This window comes from Benincasa hispida, chromosome 7 (assembly GCF_009727055.1).
Source record: "Benincasa hispida cultivar B227 chromosome 7, ASM972705v1, whole genome shotgun sequence".
In the NCBI taxonomy this organism is placed as follows: Eukaryota; Viridiplantae; Streptophyta; class Magnoliopsida; order Cucurbitales; family Cucurbitaceae; genus Benincasa; species Benincasa hispida.
The window spans coordinates 390,431-410,279 of NC_052355.1; the positions used below are offsets into that span (position 1 = coordinate 390,431).

General features: G+C 33.5%; 1 protein-coding gene across 2 annotated transcripts in view; it reads right to left on the reverse strand.

Annotated features, from left to right (window-relative positions):
* Positions 1–19,849, reverse strand: part of LOC120081788 (SNF1-related protein kinase catalytic subunit alpha KIN10-like) — a 96,943-nt gene that overhangs the window by 33,544 nt on the left and 43,550 nt on the right. For both annotated transcript variants that reach the window (XM_039036950.1, XM_039036949.1), the window contains exons 5-6: positions 19,318–19,449; positions 17,503–17,688 (exon numbers count right to left, since the gene is read on the reverse strand). In XM_039036950.1, the coding sequence (XP_038892878.1) occupies positions 17,503–17,688; positions 19,318–19,449 (318 nt within the window). The remainder of the gene's footprint in view (positions 1–17,502; positions 17,689–19,317; positions 19,450–19,849) is intronic.

Genomic DNA, 19,849 nt, shown 5'->3' on the forward strand with positions numbered 1-19,849 from the left:
CCACAAAAATGATTTTCTACTTTCCTTTATCAGCTTCCCCTCGACCATAAGACTTCTTGGAGTTCGAATAGCCAATACCATGAACATCACTTGAGCTTTGACCAACAGAGATAATTTGGTCTAGGTTATCAGTCCCATAATATGTGAGTGATGTCATATAGCCTCTTTATCCATATTAACTTTCTTCAGTTCCCTCTTTAGATAAAAAAAAATAACTTATATGAGTCTAGCATTATCAGCATCAATGATTCAATTCTAGTTTTGTGAACTTCTAACGCCTTATTGTCTTCGTGTCATTGTTTATAAAGATCATGATAGGTCGATGTAACATACAAATCAGGTACTTTCTTTCATCACCAATATTTGGAAAATCATATTCCTGGAGTTTTTCTTTTAAGCTGTCAAAGGAAATGCAACTGACAAAAGCTCTAACATCTCCATCAGATTCACAATCCTCAATGAACTCCTCATTATGCAGAGTCAATATATACCCTTTGTTTTGTCGCTTTAAGAAGGTCAGACATTCGGATTGGAAGTGGCCAAAACCTTCACACTCTATGCATCGAACAAATTTCTCTCTAGCAAAGGATCATCCTTTATCAACATTCTTCTTTATCCTCTAAACCTTCTGAGAACCAAACCCTAAATGACCTCCTAACTTGGTATTTTGGGAAGAGAAAGAGTTTGGTCTTCTATCAAATTTTTTTTAACACATGATAGAATTATTTCGACAAGAAAGAAATTGCATCAACAAGATTTTCATCTGATTCTTCAACTCGATCTTGCTCTTTATCTTCTACAGTAGATTGCAAGGCAATGCTATGACTCTTTTTATCAAGCTTGTCCTCTAGAGACATTTCAAAAAAAATGTGAGAAGAGAACCAAAGAGCATCAACTCTCATAGTAGAAATATCCTAAGCTTCTTCGATCGTAGTCACTTTCATGTCAAACTTCTTAGGAAGATATCCGAGAATCTTTCTCACAAGTTTCTCCTCTAAGATTTTCTCTCTAAGAGCAAAGGATTCATTTGCAAGATCAAGCAATTGCACATTAAACTCAATTATGGTTTCATTTTCATGCATCTTAAGATTTTCAAACTTTATGGCTAACAACTAAAGTCATGATATTTTAGCTTTTAATGTCCCTACATGAGCAACAACAAGAATATTCCAAGTTTCCTTTGCAAAGACACAAGTGTTTATCAACCTAAAAATGTTCTTGTCAATACCATTGAAAATGGCATTTAACGCTTTAGAGTTGCTTAAAGAGGCTTCATCCTCAGCTTCAGACCATTCCACTTTTGGTTTGAGTTCTTTCTCACCTTTTTCATTGGAGATTTCAGGGTGAGACCAACCAACGAGGAAAGACTTCTAGGATATTTTGTCAATGGACTTCAGAAACGTTGTCATCCTTGCCTACTAATATGCATAGTTTATTCCATCCAAGACCGGTGGATGTGAGGTAGAGCCACCTTCTATGGTTCCTTCCATAAAGATACACTAGGATCGCAACACCAAAGATAATGGTAAGCTATTCCTATACAAAACAAAAATAATATGAAAGTACCTACCACACGTTAAAGGGTGTTACAAACTTTGTAACTACAATTCACATAACAATTAACAAATAGAAATAATAATAAAATAAAATAACACTAGAGATTGTTAACCCAGTTCTATGATTCACACCTGCCTCTTGGAGTAGTGTTTGTGTAGAAAGATAACTTCATTAATATAAATGTTAAGCAATTACAACATAATACTTATCTGTATTGACCACTCCAATACAATGACCTCTATAGAACTCAACCACTCAACCGTACACCTAAGCTCCCCCTAGATCAGAGACTCTCTCTCTCGGATATTAGGCTCCCCCTAAGTAATGATATCAGTGACGAACTTCTTAGGCTCCCCTAAGATAGAGACTTCCTCTCGGCAAGACTTAAGTTCTCCTTAAGTCATGGGACTCCCTCTCAGTTGCAGCTTATCTTTCTCCTTCAAGTAAAGATCACTTCACTCGATTGGCTTAGACTCCCCCTAAGCTTGAGAATCCCTTCTCAAGAAGACTATTGATGAAGTATATAAACGGCGTAGAGTAGATCTCCAACCTCACAGCAATACAATCTTCACGGCTCAAGAAGATTGACAAAGAACACACTTGTGATAAGAGTTTCACAAGACAATTGCCAATCAATATTTGTTAGAAACGCTAACTCTCAAACAAAGACTAAGTGTCATTATATACACATAGTGGATGCAAGGAAGACCGACCCTAATTTCCAAAAGAACTTATGCAGGAGAAGGAAAAGATTTGCAAAAATACTACAGACAGAATATTCTACCTAAAGAAAGTATTTTGCAAAAACAACATTTTCATATGACAACCTTAAACTAACAAGAACAAATGCAGACACAATCTTAATGACGTCAATTAGACTTAAACAAATATTGCCAATACACAAAAGTGTATTAAAGACTATTCCCGCAAACTAACACGAATCCTTTCAGCATGCTTTGTCATCATTCACATGATTCTTAGAAAAACTCTTAGAAGGTCATCCTGATAGGACCCAAATAATATATCAACAATCCACACTAGGATCACCTCTAAAACAACCAACCAGACAATAGTAGTTTAATATATCACAACTTGATCACCGAATAATCACTAAACAATCAATCAAGAATGGACAACAATAAACTATAAAATTTTGGAAGAGCAAAAACAAATAACACACACAAATTATACGTGGAAACCCCTTCGATATTTAGAGTAAAAAACCACAGTACTTGTGAGGAGCCCACCCTTGTCACCTTCTCTTATTATGATAAAGTTAAGTGAATAAAAAACCCAAATCAGTCATACAAAGATTCACAACCTACTAATACTTCCATGCATAAGAGATCAATGCTCGAGAGATAAAAAGAATGAAAATATCACTTAATTTTACAGATTCTGTTCAACAACGACTATGGACAAAGCATAGTTCAAAACGAAAATCTCACTGTTTAAAGTGAGACCCTATGTGTCCTTAATAGGTTGACCTGTGTCCTTAATAGATTGACCAAACTTCAGTAAAGTCCAATGGTTGAAATTTTAGTAATCGATAACTTTGTGGACGTTGTTCCTAAAAAACTGAACTGCATTACTCTTCATGTTTCTCTTCTTTTTTTCTTTTTTTTTTGAGTTTTTTCAACTTTCCACTTTTTAATTAGGCCATCCCATCTCAAAGAAAAAAAATTCTATCCTTTCAAGATAAACTAACCCATTTACCCCCAATTGGGCTAAACATATAACCCCCAGCATTGCGAGCTCACAAAACACAAGTTTAAAAATAAAGTCTTGTGCAACAAGTGACTGGACACTCACAACACATCCAACATAGAATTTCTCAAGGCTAAGCACGTTTAATCTTGGAATTCTTATGATTGAGCCACTGAAAAGAAATGTACATCTAGTTGGTATAGGTAGTAACTTTCAATTATTTTATGTCTTTCTGAACCACACTTAGATTTCATATCCTTTGGATTCCTCTCATTGGGACGTGATATCGATTCACTCATGTATCTTTCCTACTTTGCTTCAATGATTTGTGAGGACTTATCATCCTTGGAAGAGGTTTTGGCAAGTGAAAAGGAAAGACAAGCTAGAAAATCTTTATTAGCTTTATTTATTTATTTATTTATTGTGTGTTTAAGTTCAAGTTATTGTAATTCTTTTTGTTTATAGTTCAAAACGCTAATTTATTTGTTATTTTAATTCAATGAAATTAGTTTTCGTTGTTTCTTTCACGCAACATTTTTTATTTCCACTGTTCTTTAATTCATAATTATGAGCTAAACTCCTTTGAGATTCAAATATGTAAATAACAACTAGCTTTGATCCATTGTTACAAATGAGGAAAATGAATAAAACTAATCTTTTAAACTTCTAATTATTTCAATTCGCTATGTTTTGATGGGTTACAAATGAGAACAATGATCCATTTTTATATACCATCCAAGAGAGATACCTCCCAAAAAAAAGGACATAAATAAATAATTATAAATATACACACTATTCATATGTATCCTAAAATTATATATTGATCCATGTATATCATGTGTCTAGCTTAATTAATTTTTAATATGCCATCCGTAAAATCTCTTTGCTTAAGCTTATTGCATATACTTTCTCAATTCTACTCTTTACAAATCACGGTTGTGTTAAATGTAATTTGCAATTTTCAATTAGTCCTTTAAGTTCTTCAATAGTCTTTTTGGAATAGGTAAATGTTATATAATTTAACAAAGAAAACTATTTCCGAAGGTCATTAACTACGATTCTCTAGAGACATCTATTGACATTTATAAATAGAGATGCTCTCTACGTCTTGCATGTAAGTAACTAAGAAAGCTCCAATTGAACCTTAACTATCAAAACACTAAATGGAAGAAGTTTTTCCATTATTTTGTCCCATTCTAAACTCTAGTGTAATTTTCTTTCATTGCCTCCAATAAATTTGGTATAAATCCATCCTAAAATGAACACAAATTGTGTTCCAAACTTGTTTTCATTCCCAACAAATCAAGTTCTGATATTTGATGGAGACATTATGAATATTGGCAAAATCAAATGGGGACCTTTTTTATTTCTCAAGATCTTAGGAAAATCATTGAAGAAGATTATGAAGTACCTTCTGTAGAAGAAAATGAAGGCACCTCAGACCGATCACGATATCAAAGTTTAAGAAGAACAAAAAGAGATGCTTTGGCGCTTCGGTGTAAGTAAGTCTATTTTTCTTTGAACATTTTGTATTAAAAAAAGCTAAAGATGCTTAGAAAATTTTGCAAAAAGAATTTAAGGGAATAGAAAGGTTATTTCCATGAAGTTGCAATCTTTTGTGGAGAGATTATGGAAACTTGGTGATGAAGGAAAGTGAAAACATTCGAGAATTATTTTCTTGAGTTTCAAAGATAATTAATCAAATGAAGTGTTGTGGGGAGAAAATTCCAAAAAAGAAGGTCAATGAAAACTTTGTTCGTTGTCTTCCTCCAAAATTCAATCATGTCATTGCTGTCATAGGAGAGTCCAAAAATGTGTCTCAATTGACAATCTTTGAGTTAATAGGTTCAATTCATGCTCATGAAGAACGACTGGATGAGTCTCCAAGTTAATTTGTGGAGCAAGCTTTTCATATCAAGCTCAATTTTGCAAAAAAGAAGACTTAGAAATTCTAAAAAATGGTGAGGTCCAACGCAAAAGGAAGATAAGAGTCCGCCAAAGCAAAGAGACGAGAAAATGGTGAGATCCAACGCAAAAGGAAGTTAATTTGTTGCTTTAATGCATTAAATGTCGGATTCTAAGTCATTATGAAAAAGATTATTGGTTGCCAACAAGAGCATAGCTCAACTGACATAGTGTTCATACTATTGACCTCGAGGTTTTAGGTTCGATTCCCCTATCCCACACTTTAATTACAATACCTTTCAAAAAAATTATTGGTTTCAAAATAAAAGGAAAAAGATGAAGCAAATTTTACAAAAGGAAATTGTACATTTGACCAATGTGAATCTAAAAATATATGATATATGAATAGTGGCTGTAGTAATCATATGATAAGAAATAAAGACTTCTTTCTAAGCTTGATCGAAATTTTAGTTTTCAAGTAAAGCTTGGTAATGACAATATGTAGAAAGCAGAAGGAAAGGATGTCATTTTTGTTCATACCAAAAATAAGAGATAGAAGGTACATTTCAAATGTTTCTATGTTCATGGCATAACTCAAAGTTTATTGAGTGTTGGTAATTTGCTCCAAAAAAGATATGTAGTTCACTTTGATGATGGAAAATGCATTATTTTGTATGGTAAAAACAATAAGATAGTAACGAAGGTCAATACGTCAATAAGAAAAGCCTTCCCGCTCCTAATCAAAATAGAAAAGAATTTTACTTCCAAAAGGAAAGAACCACAAACGAAGAAATTGGTGATATCAAGAGACTATTATTCGATGAAATGGCCACCTGATATTTAGAGAATTATGTTTCTCAACATTCTCAACATGATGAAAATATTCATGATCCCGATTGGCAAGAAGATTCTCTAAATTTGAAATCGCCAAACAATTTCACGTCAACACCTGCAGGATCCCTAGTTTAAGCTATTTCAAATCAAGATAAATGTTGGAATGCCTTGAATCTAATAGTTAGTGCTCCGAATGACTGTTCTAAAATCGACAATTAAAGAACACAAAAAGAAATATAGAGTAGGGAAAAATCGACACACAGATATACGTGGTTCACTAACAGTGTGTTAGCTACGTCCACGGGCAAAGGGAGAACAATATTATTTCGAAAGAATGTTTTCAGAATTACATCAAAAACGACACCTCTAGGTTAGAGAGTTTATATATCGCACTTCTCTAAACCCTAGGATCAAAAATGTAAATAACTTCAAATAAACAAATATGTTGAATACAAAAATCTGAATAGGTTTCGAGGGCAGCGCGCTCCCCTACTAGGTTGTTCGAAGCGCCAGCAAACAGATTCAAGGCATTTCAACAAATCTCCACCTTGACTTGAATTCTCTCCCAAATAACAGATGTACCAAATGCAACATAAATCAATATCGCCAGACGTACCCAGACTTCTCCCTCATACCTCAAAGTGTCCCACAAAGGGGACCACTAACAATTCAAAATATTCAGCAAGTCCAAACAATGTTGGAACTTACCTTGTGGAACCGGTTTGGTGAACATATCAGCAGGGTTATCAGTAGTACCAATTTTCATCACTTTAACTCTCTGCTCACCTCTTAAGAAGTGATATCTTACATCTATGTGTTTAGTTCTCTCATGATGAACTTGATCCTTGGCTAGGCATATTGCACTCAAACTATCACAATATACAATAGCTTGGTCATGATGCAAACCAAGATCACCAACTAACCCCTACAGTCATATTCCCTCTTTAGCAACTTCTGTCAAGGCCATGTACGCTGCTTCAGTAGTAGACAAGGTAACTGTAGGCTGTAAGGTTGCCTTCCAACTAACAACATAACCACCCAAAGTGAACACATAGCCAGTCATAGACCTCCGACTATCAACATCTCCAATATAGTCAGAATAAGAATAACCAGTCACCAAACACTTTGTGCAATTCTCATAAACAAGACCAACATCAGATGTACCTCTAAGGTAACGAAAAATCCTCTTAGCGGCTTGCCAATGCTTCTTCCCAGGTTGACCCATGAACCTGCTGACAACACTAACAATATGGGCAAGATCAGGCCTAGTACAGACCATAGCATACATCAAACTTCCCACTGCATTACCATAAGGAATTCAAGACATGTACTCCTTCTCAGCTTCAGACTGTGGTGAAAACTCAGATGACAAATGAGCATTTACAGCACTAGGAGTATCTATAGGCTTAGCTTATGACATGCCAAACCTAGACAATATTTTCTGAATATATCCTTTCTGTGACAAGAAGAGCTTATTCTTACCTCTGTCCCTATAAATTTCCATACCCAGAATTTTCTGAGCAGCACCTAAATCCTTCATATAACACTCAGCACTGAGAAGATTCTTCAATTTTAGAATATCAAACTTGAACTTTGCAGCTATGAGCATATCATTTACATATAAAATTAGATAAATCATCGAACCATCATCAGCTTTGTTGTGATATACACAACAATCATATGGACTCCTGTTATAGCCAAGTCCAATCATATAGCTGTCAAATCGTTTGTACCACTCCCTTGGAGACTGCTTTAACCCATACAAATATTTCTTCAACTTGCAAACATAATCTTCTTTACCTGGACACTGAAATTCATCTGGTTGGGTCATATAAATCTCTTCTTCCAACTCTCCATGTAAGAAAGTTGTCTTCATATCTAGTTGTTCAAGTTCCAAATTTTTATGTGCTACTATAGCTAGTAACACCCTGATAGAAGTATGTCTGACTATTGGTGAGAAGATCTCATTATAATCAACTCATTCCCTTTGTGTGAACCCTCTAGCAACAACTCGAGCTTTATATTTAATGCCCTTTGAAGGTGATATTCCCTCCTTTTTCTTGAAGACCCATTTACAAGTGACAATTTTTCTCTCCTTTGGTCGTTTAACTAATTCCCAAGTCTAATTTTTGTCAAGAGATTTCATCTCATCTCCCATAGCAGCAAGCCATTTAGCAGACTCACCACATGACACAGTTTCTCTATAGGTGAATGGCTCATGAGGATCCACCTCTTTAGCAACCTGCAATGTAAAAGTAACCATATCTTCAAACCCATGCCTCACAGAAGGTCCAACACCAACTCTTCTAGTTCTATCACGAGATATACTCGGTTGATCTACTCATGATCTTAAATTCTCAGGAAAATCAACTTCTGACGTTCTAGGCACATTAATTTCTGGTTGCACATCAGTTTCTGTAGTAACATGTTGATCTTCTCCACTTTGATGTTATAATTCATTCACAGTGAAGTGAATTGCATCTCCACCTGTTTATCAACACTACTACTTTCTTCCACATCAGTAGACGTCACAAAAGGCTTTACATTTGAGTTAAGCATGAAATTTTCATCAAATATCACAGTCCTACTAAGTATGACTCTATTCTTAGAAGGTGACCAGACTCTATATCCCTTAACTCCATCCCCAAAACCCACAAATATACTCTTTTTAGCTCTTGATTTTAATTTATCCTCATTAACATGATAGTAGATAGTACAACCAAAAAATTTTAATAAAGAATAATCTATAGGCTTACCAGACCACATCTCGTAAGGTGTTTTACAATCAATAGCTGTGTGAGGTCCACGATTAATCAGATAACATGATGTATTCACTGCTTCTGCCCAAAACTTTCTAGCCAACCCTGCATTAGAGAGCATGGATCTTGTTCTCTCCAACAACGTCTGATTCATACATTCTACAACCCCATTTTGTTGTGGAGTATTCCTAACAATATGATGGCGAACAATACCCTCAGCTTTACATAACTCATTAAATTCAGATCCACAGAATTCCAGACCATTATCAGATCATAGCCTTTTGATCTTCTTCCCAATTTTATTTTCAATCAATATCTTCCACTTCTTGAAATTCTTGAAGACTTCACTTTTATGTTTCATCATAAAAACCCAAGTCATTCTTGAGTAATCATCAATTATAGACAAAAAATACCTACTGCCTCCAATAGATTCAACTTTAGAAGGTCCCCAACAGTCTGAATGAATATAATCAAATGTCCCTTTTGTACGATGAACACCTCTTAGAAACTTGTTGCGATGAAGCTTCCCAGATAGACAATGTTCACATAATTCAAAATCTTGTACCTTATGCCCACAAAGAAGATCTCTTTTTGACAGAATTTGCATCCCTTTTTCACTCATATAACCAAGTCTCATATGCCATAACTTAGTCATATCATCCTTGTGAACGACCGACGATGCAACAGCAACATAACCTGTTATTGTGGAACCTAATAGAAAATACAGTGTTCCACGCTTTATGCCTTTCAAAACTACCTCAGAACCCTTATAGACATACATTGCTCCACCTTTACCTTCAAAACTGTAACCCTTGCTATCGAGTACACTAAAGGATATCAAACTCTTCTTCATTAGTGGAACATGCCTAATCTCTTTTAAAGTGTAGAAGGCACCATTATGTGTTCGTATCTTGACTGAGCTAATTCCAACTATCTTGCACACAGCACCGTTAGCCATGCTAACATTCCCTCCATCTATTTCCTAATAGGTTGAGAATCACTCTCTATTTAGGCACATATGATAAGATGCCCCAAAATCAAGAATCCACACATCATCAGAATGTGACTGTTCATTCACAACTAAAGCTAGATCTCTTTCAGAATCGATCTCGACTTCTTCAGAATCAATCTCAACTTGTGCAACAGAGGCGGATGCTTCCCTTTTGTCACTCTTTTCCTTCTTTTCTTGATTCCTTTTTATCTTAGGACATTCGGTGTTCCAATGCCTTTTTTTTTTTTTTACAGTAGTTACAAATATCATCTGATCTAGAACCTTTTGACTTCGAAGACCTTTTATTCTAGTTCGACTTCTGCTTACCAGAATTCCTATGTCCCTTGCTTCTTGTAGCAACTAACCCAGATGCCTGACTTTCTGTAACTGAACTTCCTGCATTCTGACGGTCTTCTCTCATAAGCAACATGGACTTTGTATCTTCTAAGGTCAGAGTTTCTTTCCCTCCAATATACGAGTCCACGAAAGTCTCATAAGACAGTGAAAAAGATGTCAACAGAATTAGGGCAGCATCCTCATCATCAACCCTTAACCTCTACATTACGCAGATCTAATAAAATTTTATTTAATTGATCAAGATGGTCTCATAGAGATGTACCTTCCTGCATACATAGAATGTACAAACGTTTCTTCATAAACAACTTCTTGGTTAAAGATTTCCTCATCTCTCCAACTTCAACCAAAGACCAGCGATAGTTTCTTCATCCGTGACCTCGATGATAATGTCATCAGCTAAACATAGCGTGATCGTTGAATGAGCCTTCTCCTCAAGAATCTACCACTTTCCGTCATCCACGGCAACATTCTTTGACTTACCCGTCAACGGCGCCCACAGCCCCTGCTGCTTTAGCAGGGATTTCATCTTGATCTGCCATAAACCAAAACTGTTCCGCTCGGTAAATTTTTCGATCTTTACGTTCACGCCAGACATCTTCAATTGTCGAAAAAATGCGGAATTTCGAAAAAATCCTAACAAGGCTCGGATACCAGTTTGTTACGAAATCGATAATTAAATAACACAAAAAGAAATGTAGAGTAGGGAAAAATCGACACACGTGGTTCACTAACAATGTGTTAGCTACATCCACGGGAGCGAGAGCGGGAGTGAGGGTGAAAGCGAGAGCGAGAACAGCGAGAGCGAGAACAGCGAGAGCGAGACCAACGAGAGCAGTGACAGCGACAACGAGAGTCGCGAGAGCCAAACCAGCGAAAAAGCTGGAGAGAGCGAGATTCTGAGAACAAAGAGAGCGAGATTTGGACAGAAGCATGGATTATGCATTGAATTTGGCCACGACCTTATAGATTATACATGGAAAAACCCTAAAATTGAATACAAACAAAGAATGATGACGTAAGGGCAAACGTTAGCAAGATTAGGTGTCTTATTGAAAGAAATCCTTAACCCTAAGTAATTTTAAAGAAGCCACCTGTAGGATGATTTGTCACACTGAGAAGAGCTGAAAACTACTATAAATAGGACCCTTTGCCGAAGATTTAACCCATTCTCAATCCTGTGAAAAAGTAAGTGTGAGTGAGGAAGTTCTGTGAGGTTAAAAGAGAAAAGTTCGGGTAAGGTGCTGCCCAAATTTCCTTCTAGTTTAAAAAAGAAAAGCTCTACTGATCAAATCATAAAGAATAATAAGGAATAACTAGATCACAGTAAGTAGTTTATCTCACCCTCTCTTTAAATGTTCTATGGTAGTGTACCTTTATTATGTTGTATGATTATGTTAATTGTTATATTGCATTACATGTTTAGGACACGTTTCTCTACAAGGGACCCCATGCATTATGTTTGTTCACGATTACGTTAAAATCAAGTTTGTTACGAAATCGATAATTAAAGAACACAAAAAGAAACGTAGAGTAGGGAAAAAATGACACACGTGGTTCACTAACAATGTGTTAGCTATATAAAAAATGCCTCTAGGTTAGAGAGTTTATATATCACACTGCTCTAAACCCTAGGGTAAAAAAACGTAAATAACTGCAAATAAGTAAATATACTGAATACAAAAATCTGAATAGGTTTCGGGGGCATTTCCCCCGATCCCCCACCAGGGTGCACCCCTGTACTAGGTTGTTCGAAGCACCAACAAACAGATTCAAGGTATTTCAACAATGACCAAGTCCAAGGATTCTAAGTCTGATGACATTTTCCATTACTGTAAAGAAAAATGACATTTGAAAATTGAGTGTCTTACGAAAAAAAATAACAAGAAAAGAAAGAAGTTTTTGCTTCTGTTGCAGAAATTGAGATCAATCCTGAAGGAATTGGGATTGTTTCTGAAGGATATCTACCCCTAGTTGTAAATGAACAATCACATTATGACTATGTATGGGTTCTCGATTTTAGGGCATCATATCATATGTATTCGAACAAATAGTTGTTTTTAACGTATCAATAGATAAAAGGAGGGAAAGTTAGTATGACTAAAAATGTTATGTGCAAGATAGATGGAATAGGCTCAATCAGGATACGGACATGTGATGGTGTCTTCTACACCTTGGATAGGGTTAGACATGTTCCATTAATGATGAAGAGTCTAATATCTTTAAGTGTGCTCTATAGTAAGGGTTACAATTTCAAAGGTAAAGGTGGAGCAGTGTATGCCTAGAAGGGTTTGAGGTGGTTCTAAGATGTGTAAAAACGTGGAACTTTGTACTTTTTTTGTTGGGTTCCACAATATCAGGTTATCCTGCTATTGCATCGTCTAAAGATCACAAGGAGGATGACCTAGTTGTGGCATATGAGACATGGTCATATGATGAAAAAGTGATGCAAATTCTTTCAAAGAGGGATCTGCTTCATGGGCATAAGATACATGATCTTGAATTCTGTAAATATTGTGTATTTAGGAAGCTTCATCTCAACAAATTTCTAAGAGGTGTTAACTGTATAAAGGGGTCACTTGATTACATTCATTCCGATTATTGAGGACCTTTCAGAGTTGAGTCCATTGAAGGCAACATGTACTTTATGTCCATAGTTGACGACTACTCAAGAATAACTTGGGTATTTATGATGAATCATAATAGTGAAGCTTTCAAGAATTTCAAGTAGTGGAAGAACTTGATTAAAACACAAATTGGGAAAAAGATCGAATGGTTGCGAACGGATAATAATATGGAATTTTGTGGGTCCGAGTTTAATGAGTTTTGTAAAATTCAGAGTATTATTCGTCATCATAATATCAAGGATACTCCACAGTTGAATGAGATTGAATAACGTATGTATCAGACGTTGTTGGAGAGATCGAGGTGCATACTCTTTGATGTTATGTTGACTAGAAGGCTTTTGCTAGCTGCAATAAATATAACATGTTATCTGATCAACCATTGACCTTACATAGGTATTCCCTGTAAAATGCCTTATGAGATGTGATCTGGTAAGCCTGTAAATAATTCTTTATTAAGAGTTTTTGGTTGTGCTATCTAATATTCTTTTAATGAGGGTAAATTAGAACCGAGAGTTAGAAAGTGTGTACTTTTAGGTTTTAGGGAGGGAGTTAAGGGATATAAAATTTTTCTCCTTCTAAGAATAGATTTATACTTAGTAGGAATATGATCTTTAATGAGAATTTTATGCTTAACTTGAACTCAAGTCTATTATGACGTCTACTACTGCAAGGGAGAGTAATAATGTTGATAAAATGGTCGAGATGTAACTTACTTCAATTGTGAATGAATTACAACATCAAGGTGGAGAAGACCAACAAACTGCTACAGAAATTGATATGCTACCAAAAACCGATGTATCAGTTGATGTGCCTGATGTGTTAGAAACTTATGTGATTGAGATTTCATAAGTTTTTGTACCTGAGACTTCTAGTTCATAAGTGTGTCAGCCAAGCATGGCTCATGATAGAGTTAGGAGAGTTAGTGCTCGGTCTCCAAAGAGGTATGATTTGAAGGATATGGTGAATTATGCATTGCAAGTTAATGAATAGGTGGATCCTTACGAGCTATTCACCTGTAAAGAAGTTGTTTCGTGTAGTGAAATTGCTTAGTGTTTGCTTCTATTTAGGATGCGATGTAATCTTTTGATAAAGACTAGAATGGGAGTTGGTCAAATGACCTAAGGAGAGAAAATTTTTTAAGGAAGGAATCTTATCTATAGAGGATATGAAATATAAAGATTGGGTTGGTGTTAAAGGGTTCACACGAAGAGAAGACGTTGGTTCAATGAGATTTTCTCACCTATAGTCAAACATACTTCAATAAGAGTATTACTAGTTATGGTAGCACATTAGAATGTAGAACTTGAACAAATAGATATGAATATTGCTTTCTTGCATAGAGACTTAGAAGAAGAGATTTACATTACCTAGTCAGATGGGTTCTAATGTCCAAGTAAAGGCGATTATGTTTGTAAGTTGAAGAAATCCTTGTATGGACTAAAGAAATCTCAAAGACAATGGGATAAATGATTCAACATCTAAATGGTTTGACTAGGTTACAATAAAAATCTATATGATTGTTGTGTACACAACAAAGTTGATGATAGTTCAGTGGTTTATCTATTTTTATATGTAAATGATATGTTTATAACTGCAAAGTCCAAGTATGGTATTCAAAAGTTGAAGAATCTTCTCAGTGTTAAATTTAATATGAAGAATTTAAGTGTTCGTAAAAAGAAAATTGTATGGAGATCTATACGAATAGACTAAAACAAGCTTTTCTTATCCCTGAAAGGTTATAAACAGAAGATCTTGTTCAAGTTTGGTATGTCATCAACGAAGCCTATAGATACTCCCAGAATTACAAATTCTCATTTCTCATTTGTGCTTTCACCATAGTCTCAAGCTGAGAATGAGTAGTCTCTCGAGTTCTGTATGCTAGTGTAGTGGGAAGTTTGATGTATGCTATAGTTATACTATGCTTGATTTCACTCATGTTGTTAATGTTGTCAATAAGTTCATGAGTCAACTTGGAAAGAAACATTGGCAAGCTATGAAAATGATTTTTCTACCTTAGAGGTACGTTTGATGTTCGTTTCGTTTATGAGAATGATACAAAGTGTTTAGTGACTGGTATTTAGATTCTAATTATGCTAGAGATGTTGACAGTAGGGGGTCTATGATCGGTTATGTGTTCACCTTGGGTGGTTCTGTTAGTTAGAAGGAAACCTTAAACCCTATAGTTACTTATCTACTACTGAAGTAGAGTACATAACTGTGATAGATGCTGCTAAAGAAGGAACATGGTTGAGAGGGCTAGTTGGTTATCTTGGTTTACATTATGATACGGCTATTGTGTATTGTGTAGTTTGAGTGCAGCATGCCTAGCCAAGTATCAAGTTCATCATGAGAGGATTAAGCATATAGATGTAACACATCACTTCCTGAGAAGTGAGTAAAGGGTTAAGGTGATGAAAATTTGTATTGCTGATAATCTTTTCGAGAAGTTCACCAAGTCGATTCCACATGACAAATTTCTACATTACTTAGACTTGTTGAATGTTTTAAGTTGCTGATGGTTCCTTCTAGGACACTTTGAGACAAGGAAAAGTCTAGGTATACTTGACAATGTTTTGTGTAACATTTGACATTTGTTATCTGTAAGAGAATTCAAATCAAGGTGGAGATTTGTTGGAATGCCTTGAATTTCATATCTAGCACTCAGAACGACTAAGTATGAGGGTCTTTATAATAAAATTGTTCTCTTCCTTTGTACATGGACGTAGTAACAAACTGTTAGTGAACTATGTAAATTTGTGTGTCAATTCTCTATTGTTTTACATTTTTCTATTTTCTTTATTTGTCAACTGCACAATAATAACTCAGAATATCCTCAAGAATAATGTGATTTTTGCAAGATATACATGCTTCAAGTAAACAAATTGTTATGTTTGCTTGTGATTAGCCACAAAGTTTTGATGATGCTCCAAAAACAAGGTTTATACAAAAAGGATGAACTCAAATATGTCTATGAGAAAGATTACAAGTTGGTTGGCTACACTAACATTGATTGGGCAAGTTCCCTTGACGATCGAAAAAGTACTTTAAGTTGTGTTTTGTTTGGGTTCTAATACTCTTGGAGTTTGAGAAAGCAACAAACTGAAGTTACTTGTGAAGTAGTTTGGTTAAGGAGAATCCTCAAAGATCTTAAAATAGAGTAGGCAATACGAAAAGAAAAAATCGTATGTGATAATATGTCAACGATTGCACTGATCAAGAATCTTATCTTTCATGTTCGGTTAAAGCACAATAAATTACGCCATCGTAATATTAGAGATTTGGTAAACAAGAAGAAATCTACTTAGAGTTCAACAATACCAACAATCAACCAACTAATATATTCACTAAAGATATTACGTTAGAGACGTTCAAGAAGTTTGAGATGCTTCTGAAAATTACAAATTAAGAGTGTTAAATGTACTTTGCAATTTCCAATTAATCATTTGAGTTCTTCACTATGACTTTTTGGAATATGTAAAGGTTGTGTAGTTTTCTAGAGAGAACTATTCCCTAGCTAGGTCATTAATTAGGATTCTCTATACTCTTCTATTGACACCTACAAATAGAGGTGTTCTCTACCTCTCGTAAATAAGTAACTAAGAAAACTCTAATTGAACCAAAATGTCAAAGTACTCGATAGATGAAGTTTCTCCATAATTCTCTCCTCATTCTAAACTTTAGCCTAATTTTCCTTCATGCTTCCAAGAGGTTGTTCTTTTAATAATAACTTGTACTTAAGTTTTTGTGCTAAAAAGAAGTTCAAGTATAATCCCTATGAAAGGTACTTGATCATAATTAACTCATCACTTTTCTTTATTCTGATTCATGTACTCTTGCACATAAGCACTATTTCAGTGATTCATAATAAAATTCAAACAACTCATATATCATATACATCTGTTGTAAAGATTAGATGTGCAAATTTGTATGTGCAAATTTGTATGGAGATAACACGAGATTTCTTCTCAAGATTAACTATAATATTAAGAGTAACTCATATATCTTATATAAGAATTGGAGTTCTTTCACTTTTTTTTAATGTGAATCCTCAACACAAATTGTTGAACAATAAAATAAATACCTGACTTTACATGACATATTACTATAGCAATAAGAGGGTGTTTAGGCCACTAACATGAATTTGGTGGAGTGTGCTATTATAGCTCACTCCACATTTGGTGCTCCAGTTATAATAGTTAGTGTTTCCAATTCCAACTAACAACCTAGAATTAATTACAATACTACTATTTCAAATTCCTCTTTCTACAATGTTTACTATTTCTTACTCATCATTTCTTTTTCTCTTTGTTACCGTATTTACCATTTATTATCTAGACTAAAATAGTCTACACCTAAACATATATTATTATAACTAAACTAAAATACTCTGCATCTCAAATACGGACTATTATAAACTGGAAAAACTATTATAATTCATAACTATAATAATCACCCAGCACAGAAAACAATTGAAAGTTTATTAGGTAATACCTAAGAAAAATAAATTAAATAAGAGAAAATAAGGGATGGTTTGGATTGACTTAAGAAAAAAGTATTTTTCAAAAAACTCATTTTTATTTAAATATTTTTGAAAAAATGATTGAAAATATACTTCAAAAGTCATTTCGAGTGGTTGTCAAATGGTTCATGTTTTTTTAAAATAACTTATTTTTTAAATTAAACATTTGAAAATATATTCCAAATAAACTCGAAGTAAACGTGGGTTTTGATTGGTACATGGAGAGTATATTGAGAAGTAATAACTAACCTTTTCAAGTTGTCCCAAAGTGGAAGTTGGTTTGACAGCTAAATAGCGAGGAAGATGAGCTTGAAACCATGGATGCTGGCGGATTTGAGGCATGGTTATTCGTCTAAGTGGATCAACTATCAGTAAACTTGAGATCAAGTTTCTTGCCTCAGCCGATAAATAACTTGGAAGCTTATACACACCATTCTACAAGCATTGGAGAATATACAAACTAATCAAAACTTTAGTTAAACCAATATATATACTCTACTTATGTACGTTTGTTAGTTCATCATGATTACGTGTACAACCAAACAAATTGAAAATCAAATTAATCCACTCGTTTGGTTTGGTTTTTTAATATAAAATTGGATATCTTGATTTGTATTTGGAGAATAAAAAACTATTGGTTCGGATTGGTTTTTCTCGAGACAAAACCAAACCGAGAATATATATATTCCCTTCAAAGTAAAATCTAACATTAGGTATTTTTTAATATTTTAATTATTAGATGCATATATATTTGTTGTTTAGAAAAAAAACAATTATTATGGAGTATTATGTTTTTTATTTAAAAAATTGCCAAGAGAAAACAAAATGACTAATTTCAATCTCTAACAAAAAAAAAAAAAAGAAGACCCAATTTTAATGTAAAATTAGCTAAAATAAAATGATCTTTCTAAAACAAAAGGTGGATATAAAAATAAAAATTTGGAAGAAGAACAAAATCTTTCCATCACCCCAATAAAATGATAGAGATACATTACTAATTGACACGTCGATCATTTAAAATATCTATTGGTATATCAACATCTATTATTGATACTTCAATGAGATACATCAATGAGATACCCCAATACGTTAATGAAAGACATGTGTATATAGATACACACAAATAATTTTTTTTTTTTTGAAAGATTGTCATGTATATTAATTACATGTGATCAATTGTGACCCAATAAATTTTCCTACTTTAGGGTTGTTTGTTTTTTTAGAGTACCGAACATAAAAAAAATTTTATGTTCGGAATTACAGATGTTTGGCATTTTTAGATATCTATATTTATTTTGTAATTATATTTTTAAAGATATTTAGAAATAGTTGGATAGTTATGTTTATTTTGTAGAATTTCTACTCGAAAATGTCTAAAATCTACATAATATTTCATGAATGTCCTTATGACTATTCATAGTATATAACTAATCATTTAATATAATTTGAATTTATATAACATATAATTTTTTTATTAATTTGATTTTCTTTTAAATTAATATAATTTATATTATTTTTAGGGAAATTATTTCAAATGCTAAAACTGTTGAAAATATTTCCAACATATAACAAATTTTTTGAATTATCAATGATAGACACGAGACAATGATAGGCGTCTATCATTGATAGTTCTTTGCTATATTTTGTAAATGTTTTGGTTTATTTTTCTATATTTAAAAATGGCCCTTATTTTTATGTGATATTTTTCTCGATTAAATAATTTATATTTATTTAAGATTTTGTTAATAATGTAAATTTAATTATTTTTCTTAAATCAATAAAAACTACTAGGATATAACCAATAAGAGTGATATATATCGTTGGTAATATTTATTTTAATTATAAAATATAAACAAAAAAGAGCAATATATATAAGAAAAAAATTAAAGGTATAAAAATGAAGAGGATGTTTTATCTATGCTCTTATATTACTGCATAACAAATACGATAATATTGATATCTATCTCATATAAATTTTTAATTTCTATAAAACAAACGGTCTCTTATAATTTATGTCGATAAATTTAAATCTTACCTTTGTTTTTAATGGAATATAAGATTTACCTTTATTTTTTGACGAAGGATAAGAATGTTTTCATTGTCAAAAGGAAGAGAACCACATAAAATAGCATACAATATAACCCCACAGCTCCATATGTCTACTTCAGGTCCTGCGTACAATTTTCCAGAAATAACCTGAAAAATGGTAATAAAAAAACAAAAAACCAAACTTCAAACTCTTTCAAAGGAGATTTTCAAAAATATAAAAGAAGAAAAATAAAATTTAATATTTCTATTCGTTTTTATCACTAATAAACATTTATAGACTTCTATAAGCTTCTATCAATCATAGACTTATATCAGTTTCTATCATTGATAGACGTTGATAGAAGTCTATCAATGTCTAGTTTCTATCCCTTATAGACGTTGATAGAAGTCTATCAGTGTTTATCCATTTTCTTTTTGTTATTTCTGTAAATAGTTTTACTTTTATTTTATTTATGAAAATTTTCCAAAGTAAGATTATTTTGAAAAATATTTTTTTCTCTAATCAATCCAAACAAGTCCTACTGCGTCAGGAAAAGTATTTTTAAAT